Source organism: Caretta caretta, chromosome 10, assembly GCF_965140235.1.
Source record: "Caretta caretta isolate rCarCar2 chromosome 10, rCarCar1.hap1, whole genome shotgun sequence".
NCBI classification, from domain to species: Eukaryota; Metazoa; Chordata; order Testudines; family Cheloniidae; genus Caretta; species Caretta caretta.
This window is the reverse complement of record NC_134215.1, coordinates 51542625-51562593: the sequence shown is the minus strand read 5'-3', so window position 1 is coordinate 51562593 and position 19969 is coordinate 51542625. Positions and strand designations below refer to the sequence as shown.

At 44.1% G+C, this 19969-nt stretch overlaps 1 protein-coding gene across 3 annotated transcripts in view; it reads right to left on the bottom strand.

Annotated features, from left to right (window-relative positions):
- Positions 1-19969, bottom strand: part of DAPK2 (death associated protein kinase 2) — a 90734-nt gene that overhangs the window by 23487 nt on the left and 47278 nt on the right. For all 3 annotated transcript variants that reach the window (XM_048867342.2, XM_048867343.2, XM_048867341.2), the window contains exons 4-7: positions 7873-8011; positions 3008-3137; positions 1588-1636; positions 922-948 (exon numbers count right to left, since the gene is read on the bottom strand). In XM_048867342.2, the coding sequence (XP_048723299.1) occupies positions 922-948; positions 1588-1636; positions 3008-3137; positions 7873-8011 (345 nt within the window). The remainder of the gene's footprint in view (positions 1-921; positions 949-1587; positions 1637-3007; positions 3138-7872; positions 8012-19969) is intronic.

Below are 19969 nucleotides of genomic sequence, written 5' to 3'. Positions count from 1 at the left end.
CAACATCCAGTCTCCCTTCCCATTAATCTATAAACAGATGTAAATAGCAATTTATGAAGACATTGATGTCCTATCACGTTCAGATGTATCAGCTGATGACATGAGGAATGCAAATAAAGATCAAGGATCTGGACAATTTTAGAATTGCTCTTTAGCTGCTGGTGGGCTACCTAATGTGTCTCGGACTGTATCCATGTGCCCCTTACTGTACCCCAGGGCATAAGGGACTTCACAGCATCCCGGCTATGTTGTCAGCTTACAGCCCTTTTTATAGCGGGCGGGGTCGAAGCTCAGGGAACAAACCAAAAGCTTTCAGCATGGCCTGTGGGTGTGTTTAATTCTGCTCCACTTGCTTTGCCCACCAGAAAGAGATTCCTCTTTTAAGTGTCTCTATCTTTGTTGGGCCTGATGCTGCAAAGATTGCTAATGCAAAATTCCCAACGAGGCCAATGGGAGCTCTGGGTAACGGCTGCAGCATGTAGCCCATTGAGCCCACCCAGAAGAACCCCAGGGCTAGAGAGGCTGAGATTTAAGTGGGATTTTCAAAAGTGCTCAGTATTAGCCTAACTCTGTTCCCACTGAAGCTGATGGGTGTTTGACATCAATGGCAGCAGTGGTCGGCCAACACTTGGTGACCACTTTTGAAAATCCCACCCCCAAAAACATGAGGCACAGGTGCTTCTGGTCCTATGTAGAGGCATTTGCTGGTCATTGGTCCTATCGCCTCTCTTTTAGTTTCACTTAATTTTCTTTGCTTTCTCTATTTTAAAAGGCCTCTGGAGATCACTTGTCCATCAGTCCCTTGCCCCATTCCTGCTGTGCAGCTCCTTCCCTAAGGGACTGATGAGAAGAGCTGATTTTCACTAGCTTTCTACAACTTTTACAGCTGTTCCATACAAGTGGATCAAATTCTGTACTTACAGTATGTAGGTGATGACTCCTATGCTCCTAGAAAACAAAAAGAGCAATTGATTGTAGGTTTTATACATGTGTGACATGAATCAATTATAGCTGCTAGATTGGCAGATGAACTATGATATTAGCAGTCAGACAAAACCTATGTAAGAGTCAGTGCTTCATAAAAAGGAACATGAATTTTGGATACAGGCTCAAATGATGTGGATATCTGGGCTTTCTTTATATGGATTTCTTAAGTCATGTTGGTTCATGGTAGCTAATTAGCTATGGTACATGTCAGAAGCATGGAGGAATATCCGCACGGATGTTTTAGCCACTATGACCATTTTGGGCAGAATAGCTTGGTGTCGAAGCTTTCTCTATTCACAGCACTTTTATAAACAAAGCTATCACAAGGCATTGCAGGGACAATGGTGCCTTTCAAGAGGCTCTCTCCAAAAGGTGACAGCTAGCGGCAAATTGTTAACTCCTATTTTATATAATTCAATTTTTTTTATATCCTGAGTAGAAGTTTACTATAAACAGCAGGTAAAAATGGAAGGATTGAATGAACAGCTATTTACTGTATGTCAGCATTGTCTGATATGTAGAGAATGGATTGTACACAGAGCACCCTTAAGAAACTAGCAGTATAACATCTTGGAAGAAAAGTTAATGCCGAGAACTTACCACATATCTGCAGCTAGCCCAAGTGGTTCATAGTTCACTATTTCTGGAGCTGTAAGAAGCATTTATTCAAACATCAGCAACAGATTGAGTAATTAATTTTAGCAACATGAATTGTATGTGTAGGTCAAGAATTATATCAGTCCTTGGTAAAAAGCATGCCAGTAGTTATATGAGGTCATTTCTGTTTAAAGTTCTACAGTGGTGTGCACGTGTGGCAGTAGGAATTTAATCTCCCAAACAGAGGGAGAGCTAATTTAGAGTCAATTGAGCATGAAAAGGGATCAAAGAATAAAGAACAGGAAGACATTACAATCTATCTACAGTACTAATTATACCTTCAACAACAAATTATTTCATGTAACAGCATCCCTAAGCAGATGGATCTAAGCATTTTCTCCCCAATTATTTCAGAATGGCAATAAACTGATGCCATTAATGCCCGGTCTTTACTTAGTAATTGGCCAGTCAGGGACTGCTCTAGCGCAACTTGCCCAAGGTTTCCTTCCAGCCAACACACCATTTATTACTATTGTTGTCAGCTGTTACTGTAACTTCATTGTAGCATCTGTAGAAGAAACACCTTGTGGATGAAAAATATCCATGTAGAGGACTGAACAAAGGAAGTGATAAACGGCAGTGTATCGAGGTGTGAAGAGGTGTCTAGAACAGGGCAGCAGGGATCAGTGTTTATTTAACAGCTTCATTTATTATCCAGAAGAGGAAGTAAATTAAACTGAATAGATCTCTGATTGGCAGATGTAAAAACCAGTAAGGACCAAGAGATAATACAAGCAAACCTAGAGGTTAGAAACATGATCAGGAAGTCACAACATGACAGTCATCCTGGAGTAACAAAAGGAAGGGAGCTATAATCCAAACAAAAGGAGTACTTGTGGCACCTTAGAGACTCTGGTTAGTCTCTAAGGTGCCACAAGTACTCCTTTTTTTTGTGAATACAGACTAACACGGCTGTTACTCTGAAACCTGTCATAATCCAAACAGGTTCAGTGGGAGGGAGTTATACTTAGAAAGCAGTAACATCAACAGAGACCTATATTACTCCATTTTACAGATGCAGAGTGGCTCTGACTTGCCACAGGGAGAATAAGTAACAGAGATGGGATTAGTGCGGGGGGGGGGGTGGTCCAAAATTTCAACCCTGTATTTATTTCTCTAGCTCACTAATTAGATAGCACCCTGATCTCTTCAGCTCGACACCTACAGTTTACAGAAGGCACCTTTTGGCTGCTCCACTGAGAAGATTCAAGCATGCCCTCTAGATGCAGTGCACCCAAATGGGGTGGCAATTTTAGGGGACTGAAAATGCAGAGGTGTTGCTGGCTTCTCCCTGAATTCAGGAAGGTGTTGCTGGCTTCTCCAGTGAAAAGCTGCAACACAAAGGAATTGCTTGAACACTCACCTACAAACTCGGGTGTCCCAAAAATATTCTTAAATTCAACTCCATCTTCTATTTTATGGGCTAGGCCGAAGTCAATGACTTTTATGTGTGGAATAGGAATATTCTTGTCTAGAAGCATAATGTTTTCGGGCTAAAAATAATGAAACAAAGATTAGTTATATTATTTGTGAGGAAGCTAACAGATCAAGAGCCTAAGCAGTATCCTTTGAGTCACCTTTTCATGCTTGTACATGTTTGCAATACTGCAGAACAGGTAAAAACCACAAACCTACTCCCGGCAATGCAGACTTCATTGTTTTGATAAACTGAACATATTTATGTAATGTGACATTCATTGTCAAATCATACTTGACAGCAGCAAAATTAATACTCCTCAGTGTCTGAAGCCTCCCTCTCAAAAGCAATACTGTAATTCACTTCACTTATTGCCTTTATTCTTTTCTCTCACAAAAGCTGCAGCATGTCCTGCTTCCTAATAAGTCAGGACCTTCCTTGTTCTCTTCACCAGTTGCTTTCTCTCTCTGCCTGCCTATGTTTATTTTGTTAATTATAGTTGTTGTGGCAGGATGAAGATAAAATACACCTGGTTTCCAGGGAAATGATGACACACCAGAGTTATTCACATAACTGTAAATAATTGCTTGGCTCAACTAGATGCGTTACGAGATATGTTATGAGACTGACATGCTGAGCATGGTGGTACAACACAGAGGGTGAGCTTACCATGGCCTGGTCCCTTCCACCACAATGGGGTATGTTCAGATCCTGGGATGAGGATCTGAATGTCTCTGAAATTAGAAGGGGCTAGGATTGGAGATTCTGGCCCACCTCTAGTAACAAGCTATTCTAAGAACACATGGAGAATTTCTGACTGTTATGCAACCAAAAGCACCAGGCCAAACCTGATAGAATTGTGAAAAGAGAACCATTAGCATCCCTAAGCAGCAGGTTCGACTCTATACTCTGTGCTGTATCTATTAATTATTTTTCCACTAACTTTCTTAGCCCCTGTCATTCCTCCTTTATTTTATAGTTTTTAGAGCAACATGGCTAGCACAGCTCTGACGAAGAGCTCCAATGCTATTCAATTTTCATTTTTTAATCATAGCCTGGAAGCAATAGTCAGAAAGTTTGATTCCCTGTTGGCAGCTGCCTGACCATTTCAGAACTAATTCTCATGTGCAAGGAGCTACTGCTAACACACACGCTCACTCTGCATTACACTTGCAGACAGGCTACATGAATAATTTATTTTCACAGCCACTGGACTAAGGTGATTTTGGCTCCAGGCTAACTATGCTGGTTTTCTTCTGAAGATTCAGTGCACTCAGCTGCCAGCAGTGTATGTTGCTGAGGTGATGCAGGCCTGTTTAGAACAGACTTATGCTAGAGGCTGTACAGCATGAAACAAGAAGTTATTCAACCGTCATCTCTATTCATCGCCTCTGCATCTTGGTGCAGATCCTCACCTGACTTACATAGGTACAGTTCTGCTGCAATCAGTGGTGCTGTGCCCATTTACACCAGAGAGAGCTGATCCCTGGTGTTCTCAGGCCTGCATCTGGATTTCAGCAAGTGACAAGGTGCAGACTATACCAGCTGGAAGTAGGTCATGAGAACAGACTAGCAGGAAAGGGGGAGCTATCGGAAAAGTGGTTGCCTGGCTAATATCATAGGAATAAAACACAAATCCATATTTCACTTCTCTCTAGTCACATAACTGGATACATGTACATGTCTGCCTTGTTCACAGTATAATTAACATTTTCATTATGTCACAATTCTTTACCCACCATCTAACCCTTTTTACTGCTGCAAAACATCCCCCAATATGTCCTGCTACCCCACTGATTTCAGCAGAACATTAGCAGAGGCCTGACAGTGCAATTATTATTGATATTGCACCAAGCTCTTCAGGGCAGGGTCTAGTTCTATTGTGGGTCTTTGTACAGTGCCAAGCCTACCATCAGTGCTTGTAAGAAATTAGCAAGAAATGGTTATATATTTATTTAAGCTTCCTTTGCCCCCAGAATCTCTGTGGGGAGTGCTAGGGTTTATGGGCCACTTGGGAGAAAGGAATTTTCAGTTGTTATAATGGCTATAAAATATTTTAAATGTGATTTCCCTCTTTTACATCCCCCTCCATCCTTTGGTGTATTGTCCATCTCCAGCAGTTCAGTGGCACTGGGTTTTGAGTTTTGTTTGTTTGTTTCGCTTCAACAGCCTTTGTTTTTGCAGACACTTCCACAGTCAAATCTCGGCAAGGCCACTAAAAACAAACAAACAAGCAAGCCTCCCCCCAAAAAACCCATTTCAAACTAGTTCCCATTATATGTTCCCCAAACTTCTGTTTTTTTATGGCAAGATTGAAGAGATTGATAAGAGTGACAAGATAATTATGGATCTCCATTTCCCTAGTTGGATTATTGCTTAAAAATAAATGCCTAGCTTAATGCTGCAGAAGCTCTAAAAATAGTCCTATAAAAGCCAGATGAGTGATATCTTGAATCCTGCTTTAAATCGCTTGTGAGTGATTTATTTACTGTATTTATGAAATGATATCTCTTCTGCCCCACATGCACATTTCTTTTTGCTCTTTTTCCAACATCATTATTGACCACTGAACTTTATTGACATGGGACGTGGATTTCAGTAGCCAGAACTCACCCTGGGAAAAGTTTTATTAATGTTCACATAATTATATTCCATCACTGAATGGTATCATATTTTTCAAATGCACAGTGTAAACCTTTGTTCTTGGGCTACGTGGCTTCAGGGTAACCCCAACATACTCACACCCATAAACAAACAAACATATGGACAGAAGTTTGATGAAGTGTACTATATTGCTGGGATATATGCAATTGCAACAAGAAGAATATATATTCAAGAGAAGAACTTGGGCATACATCTGCCCATGTAATACTCATCACTGCAGTAACTAGGCATCACAGAATTCTAGAACCAAAATTATGGTGAACAGCATGTGATCTACTCTAGGCCCCCCGCTCCCATTTTAAAGTTCCTCATATCTCCTCTACCTTCCACCTTGCTCTGAGGAGGGATGGAGCCATGTTTTGTACATAGTCCTGAAAATGGCAACTTTTGTGGAAGCAAATTCCATAGCTGCAGGCCTGCTGCTGAGAATGCTCAGTTTCCCAGCCTCAAGTTTCATCCTTGTGGGTGACAGAATCCTAGTTCCAGAGGCACATTGTTGTCGAGGCAGATCACAGTCATGGACAGAGACAGAGTCTCCCAGGAAGTCTGGGCCAGTTCCATGAAATGCTCTGAAGATAAGGACTAAAACTATAAATTCACCTGATAGTACATGGGGAACACTGGGGTGATGTGCTCTCAGTGACCTGGATGACTAAGCAGGCCAGCAGCCATATTCTGAACCAACTGATACTTGGTGTTGGAATGACAGTGCCAGCTAAACCAGTGATTCTCAACCAGAGGTATGTGTACACCGGAGGGTACAGAGAAGACTTCCAGGGGGTACATCAACTCTTCTAGATATTTGCCTAGTTTTACAACAAGCTACATAAAAAGCACTAGCGAAATCAGTACAAACTAAAATTTCATACAGACAAGGACTTGTTTATACTGATCTATATACTATACGCCGAAATGTAAGTACAATATTTATATTCCAATTGATTTATTTTATAATTATATGGTAAAAATCAGTAAGTAAACAGTTTTTCAGTACTAGTGTGCTGTGACACTTTTGTGACACTATTTTTATGTCTGACTTTGTAAGCAAGTATGTTTTAAGTGAGGTGTAGCTTGGGGTACACAAGACAAATCAGACACCTGAAAGGGGTACAGTAGTCTGGAAAGGTTGAGAGCCACTGAACTAATCTACCTCTTATTTCCTGCTCAAACATACATTGCCGAAGCTGTTTGAACTCTGTAGTTTCAGACTAATGTTCCTCATTCCTCACAGAATTCTAAACACAATCGCTGTTGCAGTTTGTGCTATGTTTGGTAAAGAAATGAACTGGACAGGACTGGAAGCAGCAAGTAGCACTCACAACACACATACTATAACTTGAACCCAGATCGAGTGGGTCTCTACATAGGAAATGCTTGCCAGAAGTGGGAATATGGATTAAGTCTAATATTTACAAGGCAAATGTTATATTGACTGTTATTAATATTTAAAAGTTCACTTAGACTAATTTGCTTTGATGGAGGTAGGATTCCAAAGGTAAATTACTTAGAAAAGGACTCATGATGGTTACTAGTTTGTGAGTTCTCTGGGGCAGGTACTGTACATCTTCCAGTATGTTTGTAAAAGCATCCACCACGTTTTGGGTGCTATTATATAAACAATAAATAACAGTAGCATTAATTAAAATATCTGACACCCACAAGATGAAGGCTTCTTTGATTTCTCATTCTCATCACTAAAAAGAAATACAAGGCTGGACATTAGGTAAAACTTCCTAACGGTCAGGGTAGTTAAGCACTGGAATAAATTGCCCAGGGAGGTTGTAGAATCTCCATCATTGGAGATTTTTAAGAGCAGGTTAGACAAACACCTGTCAGAGGTGGTCTAGATAATTCTTAGTTCTGCCTTGAGTGCAGGGGATTGGACTACATGACCTCTTGAGGTCCCTTCCAGACCTACGATTGTATGGTTCTAAAATCTTGGGAAATACCATTTCTGCTTTCCACTGAGTGCTGTCATGTCCATCCAGCACAGGAAGCCTCAGTCCAAAAAGCTAAGCATTCTACGCTTCCACCTTCTCTATTATCAAACATATTTTATATACCATCACATTTAAATGTATCACATATGCTGCATTATAGAATATATGCTATAATTATTTCTTTTAACTAGGTCAATGTTTTTTTACCTTTAAATCAAAATGAGCAATTTTCTTGGCATGGAGGTAGTTTACACCATCTAAAATCTCCTTAATGAATCTGGTTGCTTCCTCCTCACTCAGAGACTCTTTCTGTGCCAGAAAGTCAAAAAGTTCTCCTCCAGACACTCTGCAAGACATACAGGGAAGCCTTGGGTTAGCTACAGCAGGGTAAGGCACACAAACATCAATATAGTAAAAATGGCAAACAAACAAAATGCCACTCAGAACAAGCCCACTCTGAAGTGTGAGCCAGGATATGAGAGTTCTAGTCCCAGTTCCGCCACAGACTTCCTCTGGGATACTGAACAAGTCACAACCTCCTTAAGTCCTACGGTAAACTGGGGATAATAATCCCCTATCTTCCAGGTGCTTAAAGGCTTAATTCATTAACGTTTGTAAAGCACTTTGAGTCTCACCTAAAGAGTCCTACAAAAATGCACAGCATTATTAACACATATATATGTGTACATACGTACACTATAGCACTGTTAACAAGTGACTTTTTTACTGTCCATTTTAATAGGGATGGAGGAAATAGAACAAACTAATATTGTTGTCTTGATGAAAAACCATTTTCCTTATCTTTCACCATCAGTAGTATGATGCAATGAGATCTGCCAACAGAATCTGCTTCCTATCCCAGGACATAGATAAAGACCTATTAGTGCTCTTATGAGAATGCTTGTTTGACATGTACCTGACACAGAAACCTTTATTTTGTGCCAGATTTTAAATAAGCAAATTAACTAAGCCTGGAAGATACTGTAAGCTGTTTCCCCCAAACAAGGAAATGTGAAAATAACAATCTACTTACAATTATGACCTTTCAGACCAATAGTAAAAAAATATTTACCCCAGACAAGAATTCTGCGGCCATTTTTGTTTTCTTATATTATAAGCCTCGGGACTGTTTTCTATATTGCAACATGGCAGAAGATCAACATAATGACTTAGCCAACAGCTCTAGTGCTATTATTTTACAGGTCTGATATTTATACTATGATATTCCTCTTTCAGCTCATCACTTGTAGTACACAGCACGAATACTGAGTGCCTTTGGGCCTGCCTGATCCTGTCATTACTCACTCAAGGCCTCCTACTGAGAACCCAGCACTGAGCAAAGATTTCAGGATCCAGCAGTTACTATGGAAAATAAGCCACTGGCATCACTGATCAAACAACATATCACTAAAAGAACCAAGGGCTGGAGGCCTCAGATGCTTGAAGCTAAATATGCTGGAGCAGCAGCACAGAAGTAGCTTGATTGCAATATGATTTTTATAGCTGTTCCTGCCTACTGCTGATTTGTTTAGCAGCAGGGTCATATGCAATCACCTGTCTGAGCTCAGGTTTCAGAGTAGCAGCCGTGTTAGTCTGTATCCGCAAAAAGAAAAGGAGTACTTGTGGCACCTTAGAGACTAACAAATAAGCTTATGCTCAAATAAATTTGTTAGTCTCTAAGGTGCCACAAGTACTCCTTTTCTTTTTGTCTGAGCTCAGGTTCCTATGCAGTATTTTTTGTGATGTGACTATGACTCCCATTCCACCCTCTTCCAAACAAGCAAGTGATTTTCTGGGCACGGCTATAAAAGCTGCCCCAGAAAGTCAAGTGCAAACAAGAACTCGATGAAAGCACTGTTAAAATACACAACAGAGAACTGGGCGTGAGCTCATTTCTTAGCCTGTGCAGTTGCTGTGGGCAATGAAGTGTATTCAGCTCTTCCAAAGCCAATGACCAGAGCCGTCCCTGGGGTACGGCGAATCAGGGTGACTTCCCCGGGCCCCATGCTTTGGGGGGGCCCTGCAAGCGGGGAGGTGAGGTGGGAGGCGGGTAGGCCAGCGGGGTGAGGAGACAAGCAGGAAGGTGAGTGGCAGGCGGGGGGGGAGGGGGGGTCGAGGAGGAGCCTCCCCTACCAGAACCTCCCCCTCCCCGCAGTGCTTCCTGCCTGCCAGCGGGCCCCATCAATCAGCGCCTCCCGCTTCCTCCCAGCACCTACCGCGGATCAGATGTTTCACAGCATCAGGAGGCGCTGGGGATGAGGGCGGAGGAGTGAGGGCACAGCACGCTTGGGGGAAGGGGCAGAACTGGGCAGGGAAGAATCATAGAATCATAGAATATCAGAGTTGGAAGGGACCTCTGGAGGTCATCTAGTCCAACCCCCTGCCCAGAGCAGGACCAATCCCAACTAAATCATCCCAGCCAGGGCTTTGTCAAGCCTGACCTTAAAAACTTCTAAGGAAGGGGATTCCACCACCTCCCTAGGTAACGCATTCCAGTGTTTCACCACCCTCCTAGTGAAAAAGTTTTCCTAATAGCCAACCTAAATCTCCCCCACTGCAACTTGAGACCATTACTCCTTGTCCTGTCATCTGCTATCACTGAGAATAGTCTAGATCCATCCTCTTTGGATCCACCTTTCAGGTAGTTAAAAGCAGCTATCAAATCCCCCCTCATTCTTCTCTTCCGTAGACTAAACAATCCCAGTTCCCTCAGCCTCTCCTCATAAGTCATGTGTTCCAGACCCCTAATCATTTTTGTTGCCCTTCACTGGATTCTCTCCAGTTTCTCCACAGCCCTCTTGTAGTGTGGGGCCCAAAACTGGACACAGTACTCCAGATGAGGCCTCACCAATGTCGAATAGAGGGGAACGATCACGTCCCTCGATCTGCTGGCAATGCCCCTACTTATACACCCCAAAATGCCATTGGCTTTCTTGGCAACAAGGGCACACTGTTGACTCATATCCAGCTTCTCGTCCACTGTCACCCCTAAGTCCTTCTCTGCAGAACTGCTGCCTAGCCATTCAGTCCCTAGTCTGTAGTGGTGCATTGGATTCATCTGTCCTAAGTGCAGGACTCTGCACTTGTCCTTGTTGAACCTCATCAGATTTCTTTTGGCCCAATCCTCCAATTTGTCTAGAGGCAGGGTGGGGGCAGAATGTGAAGAGGCGGGGGGGGGGGGGGGGGATGGGACCTTGGGGGAAGGGATGGTGGTGCCTGGGCAGAGCAGGGGAGGGGGGAGCACCACCCGGCAGATATGCGCCGAGTTTCTAATGTCCCAGGCCCTGCACCCTCCTACGGATGGCCCTGCCAATGACTTACAAATGTTAACTGGCGCTGAGCAGGGATGATTATCAGTTGTATTTCAGAGCTTCCTCATGGTCGGAATCACAAGCAGTAGGACGCACGACATGGAGCATACTGATCTGGGAAGGAGTCGCGCAAAACTTTTGCTTTTATGAATAAATTGCTGGCAAACAAAAATTAACTTCATATGACCCAGGAGTCTGATACAACTATGGTTTCAATAGCTGCATTTGCTCCTTCTTCCTACTAGTCTCAATCTCCTCACCATACAGTCTTTTCTCATTTGATCTTCTGTCTTCCTTTTAGGTGATGTTTAACAAAGCCAACCTAAGCACTGACACCATGCCAGGTAGGTTTTCCTTCTACATTGAACAGACAGTTTTCCTTCTACATTGAACATTTCAGGAGCAGGGGAACATTGGCAAGTAGTAGCAGATTTTAGGGCCCTGTAGATCAGTTTAGAGGGGCCTGGAATAGATCTGCATAGATGGTGGGAGGAGAAAGGAATGTCACATATTTTCTTGGAGCAATTTGTTTGTTTACCAAATGTACACAAGTCCCATTTCCTTGAACAGAGACAAACTGCACACAGGCAATGCCTGTCACCAGGAAGCAGCTGTTTTGGGCCTCTGTCGTGAACTCTCCTGGAATTTGACAGTCTGAACACACATTCTTTCTATGGGCTTTTCTTCCGTGAAACCTGCTAGTCCACTCAGCAAGGACGACTTGGCCTGGAAAAGTGAGCGTGGGCATCAGTCCACCTCTGGTGCAGCTGCTTTGTAACAGGGTGCCCTCGCCTCTTGTGAGTGCCCCCTTGGCCGAGTGCATGCCTGCACACTCTCTCTCTCTCTCTCTCTCTGACTGTCCCTCCTCTGGGACAGAGCAGCTCCCCAGGGCTCCCTTTCTGGAAACAATGTCTTCACCCTCTTGGGGCTTCCTGGCTCCAGTCCTCCAGTCGGGCCACTATAGTTCAATCCCCCCCTCTGGGGTGTCTCACTGTTCAGGCCAGTGGCTAATAGGGGTTGGGGGGGAACCCAGGTCCACCCACTTCTCTGAGTCCCAATCCAGGGACCCTGTAGATAGCAGCTGTCTGCTGTGTCCCTTTATCTAAGTCATGCTGCCACTCTAATTCCCTGGGCCACTTCCCCGTGGCCCTGTGCCATCTACAGCTTTACCTCAGGGCCTTGTCCTGATGGAGTCCCTGCAACCATCTCAGGGCTCCTTCTCACTCTCCCTGGCTTCCGACAGGACTACCTCACGACACTACTGTGTCCCACACAGCCACTCTAGGAAGCTTAGAGGATCCTCTCCACTGCCCGCTTTTGGGGGCAGGGTGTGGCAGGACCATGAGGCCTCCAGCAGTGAGCCTCAGAGGGTCTGGTATACCCCATCACAATAATACAAAAAAATCTCAGAAAAGGGTTGACTGCCTACACAGGATACTTTATTCCGCATGATCTCCCCACTAGCTCTCACTGCACCCATCCTGAATGTTTATGCATTTAGAACACGCACAACATTAGCACCGTCTGCACTAACAGGAATGTCAGTAATATCACGATCCATTAACAGAATCTTGGTTGACGCTGAAGAAACTGCCAAGCTTTTGAGAATGGGAACTGTAGATGTATGCTGAAATAATTCCTCTTTTCTGGATTTTCTTTTTTCATTGTAATTTACACTGAGCTTGGTACAGACTGTGACTTTAGGGAATTAGACTGTGGAGAGAAAATTTCTGAGGTAGAGCATACAAAGGCAAAACAAACATTTAACGGAAGATTTGTGAGGTAGTGAAAACTAAAACCCCTCACAGAGCTAGTTCAACACAAAAAAAACACCACAGGAATATAGCATCCTCTAAGAAGCAAAGAGTACTTTATAAACAGTAATGATTTAATCTCCAGCACCCTGGTAGAGTAGGAAAGAATTGTCCCCACATTACAGAGAGTTTAAGTAACTTGTCCAAGGTGATATAGTAAGTCAGTTGCACAAGTGACACTAGAATCCAAGTCCCCGGACTAATAGACCTGTGTTTCAACCATTCGGTCCATGTTTCTCTAAGGAAAGAACTGTACCTTGAACCCAAACATTACCTGAAGGGGGAAACTACCTTTGTTAGTTCAGTAAGAGATATATCACCTAACTTGGAGCTCAAAGAGACACAATGGCAGAAGAAGCTACTCCTTCCCAGCTGCACCTGATTTCCCAAACATTTCTGAAAACAGTGCCTTTAGACAGCCACAGGTGAACCCACAGCAAAATGCTCTCAACACACTTACTCTTTTGTACCACAACACACAGATACACATTACAACATTTGTAAAAGCGGCAAAAAGTCCTGTGTCACCTTTCGACTAACAGACGTATTGGAGCATAAGCTTTCGTGGGTGAATACCCACTTCATCAGATGCACGTAGTGGAAATTTCCAGAGGCAGGTATAAATATGCAAGCAAGAATCAGGCTAGGGATAACGAGGTTAGTTCAATCAGGGAGGATGAGGCCCGCTGCTAGCATTTGAGGTGTGAACACCAAGGGAGGAGAAACTGCTTTTGCAGTTGGCGAGCCAGTCACAGTCTTTGTTTAATCCTGAGCCGATGGTGTCAAATTTGCAAATGAACTGAAGCTCAGCAGTTTCGCTTTGAAGTCTGGTCCTGAAGTTTTTTTGCTGCAGGATGGCTACCTTTAAATCTGCTACTGTGTGTCCAGGGAGGTTGAAGTGTTCTCCTACAGGTTTTTGTATATTGCCATTCCTAATATCTGATTTGTGTCCATTTATCCTTTTACGTAGGGACTGTCCAGTATGGCCGATGGACATAGCAGAGGAGCATTGCTGGCACATGATGGCGTAGGTTACATTGGTAGACGTGCAGGTGAATGAACCAGTGATGGTTGTGGCTGATCTGGTTAGGTCCTGTGATGGTGTCACTGGTGTAGATATGTGGGCAGAGTTGGCATCGAGGTTTGTTGCATGGATGGTTCCTGAGTTAGAGTTACTATGGTGCAGTGTGTAGTTGCTGGTGAGAATCACGGGACCTAACCATCACCGGTTCATTCACCTGCACGTCCACCAATGTAACCTATGCTCAGGATTAAACAAAGACTGTGACTGGCCAGCCAACTGCAAAAGCAGTTTCTCCTCCCTTGGTGTTCACACCTCAACTGCTAGAAGAGGGCCTCATCCTCCCTGATTGAACTAACCTCGTTATCCCTAGCCTGATTCTTGCTTGCATATTTATATCTGCCTCTGGAAATTTCCACTACATGCATCTGACGAAGTGGGTATTCACCCACGAAAGCTTATGCTCCAATACGTCTGTTAGTCTATAAGATGCCACAGGACTCTGCCACTTTTACAGATCCAGACTAACATGGCTACCCCTCTGATACATTACAACATTGGGATATCTGTATGATTGTATTTTTTAAACTGGTGCCACACACATCAGACTGAGTTCCCTGTTTGCCCTAAGAACCCTAGCCAAGAAGAACATCCCCAGTCTTTCCCTCCACACAGCTTCTTCACTCCCACATTTAGCAGCTGGCACCTTATCCTTGTTGTGAAGGATGAGGCTATTCCAGCAAAAGCTAGTAAGAATGGAATGATGCTATCCGCTTATCCCTTGGAAACAGCTGATTATTTTGTTGTATGTACACAGACTTCAACACCCACCCCAAACACAGACTGTTGTTTCAGGGCTGAGAGCTGGCAGGACCCAAGAGGCCAAGAATGAAGGAAACGGAACAAAGAGCTGCAGCCCCAGGATGACCTCCAGGTGCAAGGGCATGTTGTGGAACTGCTGAGCTGCACGTAAAAAGGATCAGCTGCCGACTTAGCAGTGTTCTTCCTGTCCCCTTGTCTTCGATGGAACATATTCTGCAGAGGAGGAACGGCAGCAGTCACATTTGCTATAGGAGGGGGCCATGGCCACAGCTGAGCCAGCAAGTTTTGGTTGGGGATAGGTTCACCTCTCTCCCCAGGGTACTGGAGATCCTCCTGTAAATACCCTGTCAATAAATCAAACGGAGGGATGGGGTGGGGTGGAATTGGGTGGAGTACAAGGGAGAGCAAGGGGAGCTACTGAGACTGGGTGGGGACAGCCAGCTTCAGGTTGGGAATGGGCATCCGGGCAGTTCCTCCTGCCATTCCTATAGCAGTTCCTCAGCAGATGGTGCCTTGTGGACCCCTCCCTACTGCCCTGTACACTGAAGCCCCCTGCCCATGTGCCAGTGCACTGTCCCTCACCCCATCCCAATGGCCTCTCCAGCCGCTTCTCTGCATCCCGCTCTCCCCTCAAGCCCCAGTGCACGCATGTGGGGTGAAAACATAGCCGGGTCCTGCTCTTCCCTCCATGAGATATTGTGTGGATGGAAAATATTGTGGCGGCAGAAACATACATCAGACCCACGCCCAACGTTTTTATGGAGGGGGGAGGAGCTAGTCCCCTCCCCCAACCACTGTATCCCCCCCCTCCCCCCGCCAGCCCTGCAATCAAGGATATTGGATATGCACATTCAATTCTTCCACTCTCTGCTTTCCCCTGCTTATCATTTGTCAGCTTCCCTAGATCAGGAGCATGGCCAGACACTCATTACAGTTCCCCATTTCCCTGTGGGATAAGGTTTCTGCTTCCTCAAAGTGGCACCTTTTAGAATAGATTTAAGGGGCTGGCCTTTGACATACTCCCTTGTTGCTCCATTGAACTCTGATGATTCTGAGTGCTTGTCTACACACGCACACCAGCTCTGAAATAACTACATCTGTTTTACCAACTTGAGTTACACTGAAATAAGAGGGGCTACTCACAGACTTGCACCCAAATAAATAAAGGTCTTAACTCAAACTGATTTAGTTATTGTGCCTCCAGTTTGTGTGTAGACAAGCCCAGATGCTTTGAGCATCTCCCATCCCTGTTGTAAAAAAACAGAACATTTTGGGAGTGGGGGATTTCTTTTGGCTCAGTAATTGACAACAAACAGTTGCAAAATTTTCTTGAAAATGAGATTGAAACCAGCAAATTGATAGCAAATCTCTTAAATTTGGGGAGAAACAGACATGTACTGTGCTCAGCTCAAACAAAGGCAGTACAGCACGGACTTGGTGTTTCTGTGGATCTTTAAGCTGTGATGACTGGCTTGTTCTGAGTCAATGTCATACCATTTACAGCACGTCAGAGTGGCTGACGAATAGTACTGAGATGGAACAGACACTCTTGGAAGCCACTAAAATCAGCAGCATTTGACCACTTAATGTTGCTAGTTGTCAGATTCAGCCTGTGGAGAATTTCACACCATTATGCGGTGAGCTGTTTGCACAGTCACAGGATGTATCTGAAAAAGGTCACAGTGACACATCTAGGGGATGATTTTCAATAGTACCCAAGACTTACGTACATTTGGTCAGTCAAATTGCTTGATCAGCTACTTTTTTTAATACCGTCCCCCAGCTTTGTACAGTGGGACTATCCTGGACAACATTGTCGCTGCTGTATGGACGTAGCTGTATTGTGTGTCTGTCTGTCTATGCTTCCACAGTAGTACTGCAAGAACAGTACTGTGCTCTGCTGGGATGTCATTGGCAGGCCTCCTACCAAACCTCGGCCTCTGTTCGCCTTCACAGCAAGCTGCAGTGACACGGGGAGAGAGAGTTCCTGCTGCTTAGGTCATTTTGCATTACGTGTTACATTGCCCAGACTGGGTTGGAGGGGCGGACATGCTGTACCAAGTAGTGAATGCCCAAGTCCTCCCCATTGCTACAAAAACTGAGCTCCCGTGGCGTGGCTGTGGAAGGACATTTCTCCTCTACATGGTCTTCCTCACCTCTCTCCCTGCCCTGTTTTGTGCTATACAAAGGGAAGGAAATCCCTTATGTTGACATTTATTTGCATGTCTGTGGTGCTCACCTTGAGATTACTACCAGCTTCACAAACCAAACCACCCACCTACCCAGCCCAAGTATATAACCCAAACAACTTAATCATTCCTGGAGCACTGTAATATTACCTGGCACCTCACACACAGTGTAAGACAAGTTCCTAGCCCTGCAGAGTTTATAATCTAAGGCCAGGAAGCCGAGGCATTTCAGTTTCAAATTGTCACACATACAGTGACAAAGTCACTGGGAAGCAGAAATTAACGTGGGCAGAAGAATGTGTGTCATAGAAAGGCATACAGTACCACCCAACCCATCTACAAAATGGGGCTACATCAACTGTTTGGACTCATTTTCCATTGGTGTAGGAAGGGCAATGCAGTGATAGAAATAGCTGGCTGGATCCCGCTGTCATTTTGTATCCAGAGATGTTGCCTTGGGAGAAGTATTTCTAGATCAATGGGTAAAGCACCACTAGGGGGACCAGATTGCAAGTGTGAAAAATTGGGACACTTTTCCGGGGAGCGGGACTCAGGGGGCTAAGCTGCGTACATAAGATAAAGCCCCTAATATTGGGAAGGTCCTAAGTGCCACTGGATCAGAAGATGTACAGCTAATTTATTGGTTATTTATTGGTTACTGTTGGAACTAGGAATTTTGATACTATCCTGAACGAACCCCATTAAAATGACAATTCTTTAATGAATAAAATCCCATGAGAGGGATTTTCGCACTCCGTTATTGTCAGCAGTATTAACCTTACATCGAGGGATTGCTGATGACATTATGATTAACCTTACACATAAAGGCAACTCCCTGAATGCAAACTCAGAGTTCTAAGCCATGCCACATGAATGCTTCCCACTCAAGGCTTTGTTAACAGGATTCCCAAGCGCACCGCCAGCCTGCCGCTGCTGTACATTGGTAAAGCATACAGACACACAAGTAAAAGTTTGTTGTTATCCAAGCCAAGAAGCAGGTGAAGAAGTCAAATTGTTTTCAGTCCTTTTAAACAGCACAAACTGGTCTGCATTAAAAAGCAAAATCTGAAGCCAGATGATGCTTAGCCTTGTTTTGCAAACCATTCTTTCCTTTTAGGTCACACACTAGATGAAGAGTACGTTCTACACAATCTGTGCAACTGGTTCTTGGGGGAGGAGGTTGTTTGTGTGAGGAAGCTGCAGAACCCTAAGGATCTGCATTTCCCCCCTGCTGTTCTGGATATTATCCTTCTGGCTAAGGACAGAAACAACCACAACCTCTTTTGCCCATTACCTTCATCCTCACCTGTACCCCAGTCAGACACAGGCGTTCCCATTCATTGGCCAGAGACACTTTCTCTGCAGCACTACCAGCTCCTGCTGACTCAAGGAGCAAAAGTACATGTCACACTGTACACAGGTCTGCCACACGGTGGGGCAGAGCACCACAAAAGGCTAATTAAATCGAGCTCATTGGCAGTTTTCAATTGAAAATGCAATTTCTGCAAAATCAAATTTTTTTGTGGAAAAATCTAAACAAAATATTTTGTTTTGGGTCACTTCAACATCAAATTGGTGTTTGCTGGAGTTGTTGCAGTGCATCATGAGAGCTTTAGTGCAGGCACCTTATGCTCTCCATTTTCCTCTATTGGCCAGGCTCCCTGGCAGGACTACAGCTCCCAAGATGCACTGCAGTCTGTCCTCTAGTTGAATCATCACAATGCATCATGGGAGACCAGCTTTACTTATTAATAGGATTTCACAGCAATTCTATTGTCCTTGATTCTTCATCAGGTTAAACTTCAGACACACTGCAGCAGTTTACCCAAGGATTTGACTCCAAAGCCACACGCATGTGATACACTGGAGGCGATGCAGAATTAGGCCGTAAAATAGTTAAGGCATCTAATTGTCTCCTTGAAAATAAGGACAGACACCTTAAACTTGACTTAATATTCTTTGAGAAGTGTCAATATAGAACAGAGGACAGTTTTGAGGTGCTTGTGAGAGTCTGAGTTGCTGAGGAGACATGCTGCAGCGTTCTGTACTTGTTGGAGTTTCCTAATTGCTGATGGCTTCATGCCCAGATATATCGCATTGCTGTAATCCAGCCAAGAAGTGACTAAGGCATGAATAACTGAGGCCAGGTTATCATTCTCCAGGATGGGACAGACTCTCTTAGCCAACTAGATGGTATTAAGTGTTACTCTCAGATGCTGCTATGCAAGAATTTAGTTTCAGCAAGGAATACAGGAGTACTCTTAAACTATGGACTGAATTGACCAATTGTGGGTGTGACCCTTCAGCTAAAGTTGACTGCATTGTGGCTGCAAACCTCTTCAGAATGCTTTCATATGCCCACCAGCATCACCTCTGTCTTGTTGTGGCTCAGCTTCAACCAGCGGTTCTTCATCAATAAGCTGATCTCATCCTAAAGCATGGGGCTGTCTTGGTGGTACTGGTGTGGTCATACATGGTGAAAGATAAGGAGTTATATGCTATCTGCATACTGTTGGCTCTGCGGTGCATATCATCTGATCAGTTCATTTAAGGGATGCATGCAAACAGGATCTGTTGTAATGACTGGGCCTACCCATTTGCCCTAATTGTGAGTTCTACTGTAAGGAGTGAACGAACATTTAGTAAATGACACAATGACTTATAACAATACATTTTGATGGGAAAAAGTACAAAAGGGAGACAAAGAAACTTAATTAGCCTATACAAGAAGGCCTACAGATATAATTCAAGGACTGCGTTAAGACCATGCCTGGTAAACCAGAGAAGCATGGGACCAGAAATTAACGGATCAAAATTGGTGTGTCAGAAGCTAGGCCTTACTGATGAACAAAACAATGAGAGGATGGGCTATCCTGCCCATCATTCCCTTTTGGGATCCTCAGAAAGATATTTTGGAGGGAAAAGTTGGCTACCATGACACTGGCTGACTGAAAAGAGGAGGAGGAATGAGCGTCACCATCATGGCTGCCACCCCCACCATTTCCTGGGACCCTGGACCTTTGTTCTAATCTTGAGAGATGTTCTGACCACTCCAGGCCAGAAAGAGGGAGCCAGATGAGCACTGCTCCGGCTAATTCCTGAACACCAGCTGGGACTGACACTATGACAACAATGCAAAATAAAAGA